Source organism: Oncorhynchus mykiss, chromosome 2 (genome assembly GCF_057628025.1).
Source record: "Oncorhynchus mykiss isolate SJ-2025 chromosome 2, ASM5762802v1, whole genome shotgun sequence".
In the NCBI taxonomy this organism is placed as follows: domain Eukaryota; kingdom Metazoa; phylum Chordata; class Actinopteri; order Salmoniformes; family Salmonidae; genus Oncorhynchus; species Oncorhynchus mykiss.
In genome coordinates, this window is record NC_143023.1 from 2,600,001 (window position 1) to 2,602,500 (window position 2,500).

At 57.5% G+C, this 2,500-nt stretch overlaps 1 protein-coding gene across 1 annotated transcript in view; it reads left to right on the top strand.

Annotated features, from left to right (window-relative positions):
* Positions 1-2,500, top strand: part of LOC118937320 (dolichyl-diphosphooligosaccharide--protein glycosyltransferase subunit STT3B) — a 141,248-nt gene that overhangs the window by 73,039 nt on the left and 65,709 nt on the right. The window contains exon 5 of the mRNA XM_090216089.1: positions 2,381-2,480. Coding sequence (XP_090072215.1) covers positions 2,381-2,480 — 100 coding nt within the window. The remainder of the gene's footprint in view (positions 1-2,380; positions 2,481-2,500) is intronic.

Genomic DNA, 2,500 nt, shown 5'->3' on the forward strand with positions numbered 1-2,500 from the left:
GTAAGGGACAGGGATGGCCCTCCACAATGCTGTGTCTGTAAGGGACAGGGATGGTCCTCCACAATGCTGTGTCTGTAAGGGACAGGGATGGCCCTCCACAATGCTGTGTCTGTAGGGGACAGGGATGGCCCTCCACAATGCTGTGTCTGTAAGAGACAAGGATGGCCCTCCACAATGCTGTGTCTGTAAGGGACAGGGATGGTCCTCCACAATGCTGTGTCTGTAGGGGACAGGGATGGCCCTCCACAATGCTGTGTCTGTAAGGGACAGGGATGGTCCTCCACAATGCTGTGTCTGTAAGGGACAGGGATGGCCCTCCACAATGCTGTGTCTGTAAGGGACAGGGATGGTCCTCCACAATGCTGTGTCTGTAAGGGACAGGGATGGCCCTCCACAATGCTGTGTCTGTAAGGGACAGGGATGGTCCTCCACAATGCTGTGTCTGTAAGGGACAGGGATGGTCCTCCACAATGCTGTGTCTGTAAGGGACAGGGATGGCCCTCCACAATGCTGTGTCTTTAGGGGACAGGGATGGCCCTCCACAATGCTGTGTCTGTAAGGGACAGGGATGGTCCTCCACAATGCTGTGCCTGTAGGGGACAGGGATGGCCCTCCACAATGCTGTGTCTGTAAGGGACAGGGATGGCCCTCCACAATGCTGTGTCTGTAAGGGACAGGGATGGCCCTCCACAATGCTGTGTCTGTAGGGGACAGGGATGGCCCTCCACAATGCTGTGTCTGTAAGGGACAGGGATGGTCCTCCACAATGCTGTGTCTGTAGGGGACAGGGATGGTCCTCCACAATGCTGTGTCTGTAGGGGACAGGGATGGTCCTCCACAATGCTGTGTCTGTAGGGGACAGGGATGGCCCTCCACAATGCTGTGTCTGTAGGGGACAGGGATGGCCCTCCACAATGCTGTGTCTGTAAGGGACAGGGATGGCCCTCCACAATGCTGTGTCTGTAAGGGACAGGGATGGCCCTCCACAATGCTGTGTCTGTAAGGGACAGGGATGGTCCTCCACAATGCTGTGTCTGTAAGGGACATAGATGGTCCTCCACAATGCTGTGTCTGTAAGGGACAGGGATGGCCCAGTATGGCCCAGGACAGTAGATGGACAGTAGACAGGGACAGTAGACAGTAGACAGTGGACAGCAGACAGTAGACAGTAGACAGTGGACAGCAGACAGTGGACAGGGACAGTGGACAGGGACAGTGGACAGGGACAGTGGACAGGGACAGTGGACAGTGGACAGGGACAGTGGACAGGGACAGTGGACAGGGACAGTGGACAGTGGACAGCAGACAGTGGACAGGGACAGTGGACAGGGACAGTGGACAGGGACAGTGGACAGGGACAGTGGACAGTGGACAGTGGACAGGGACAGTGGACAGTGGACAGGGACAGTGGACAGGGACAGTGGACAGGGACAGTGGACAGGGACAGTGGACAGGGACAGTGGACAGCAGACAGTGGACAGGGACAGTGGACAGTGGACAGGGACAGGGACAGTGGACAGTGGACAGGGACAGTGGACAGGGACAGTGGACCGGGACAGTGGACAGTGGACAGGGACAGTGGACAGGGACAGTGGACAGGGACAGTGGACAGTGGACAGTGGACAGGGACAGTGGACAGGGACAGTGGACAGGGACAGTGGACAGTGGACAGGGACAGTGGACAGGGACAGTGGACAGGGACAGTGGACAGTGGACAGTGGACAGGGACAGTGGACAGTGGACAGGGACAGTGGACAGTGGACAGGGACAGTGGACAGGGACAGTGGACAGTGGACAGTGGACAGGGACAGTGGACAGGGACAGTGGACAGGGACAGTGGACAGGGACAGTGGACAGGGACAGGGACAGGGACAGTGGACAGGGACAGTGGACAGGGACAGTGGACAGTGGACAGGGACAGTGGACAGGGACAGTGGACAGGGACAGTGGACAGTGGACAGGGACAGTGGACAGGGACAGTGGACAGGGACAGGGACAGGGACAGTGGACAGGGACAGTGGACAGTGGACAGGGACAGGGACAGTGGACAGGGACAGTGGACAGGGACAGGGACAGTGGACAGGGACAGGGACAGGGACAGTGGACAGGGACAGTGGACAGGGACAGTGGACAGGGACAGTGGACAGTGGACAGGGACAGTGGACAGGGACAGGGACAGGGACAGTGGACAGGGACAGGGACAGTGGACAGTGAGACGATACTGTTTGCAACACAGGGGTTCCAGCTACACTGTCCTTATGCTGGAGGTGTGTAGGTCACCTCTCACTGGTGTTGTTCCTTCTCTCTGTGTGTGTGTGTGTGTGTGTGTGTGTGTGTGTGTGTGTGTGTGTGTGTGTGTGTGTGTGTGTGTGTGTTCCAGGTGTCTGCATGGGGAGGCTACGTCTTCATCATCAACCTGATTCCTCTCCATGTGTTTGTCCTGCTGCTAATGCAGCGATACAGCAGACGAGTCTACATCGGTGAGTCCACACACACACTG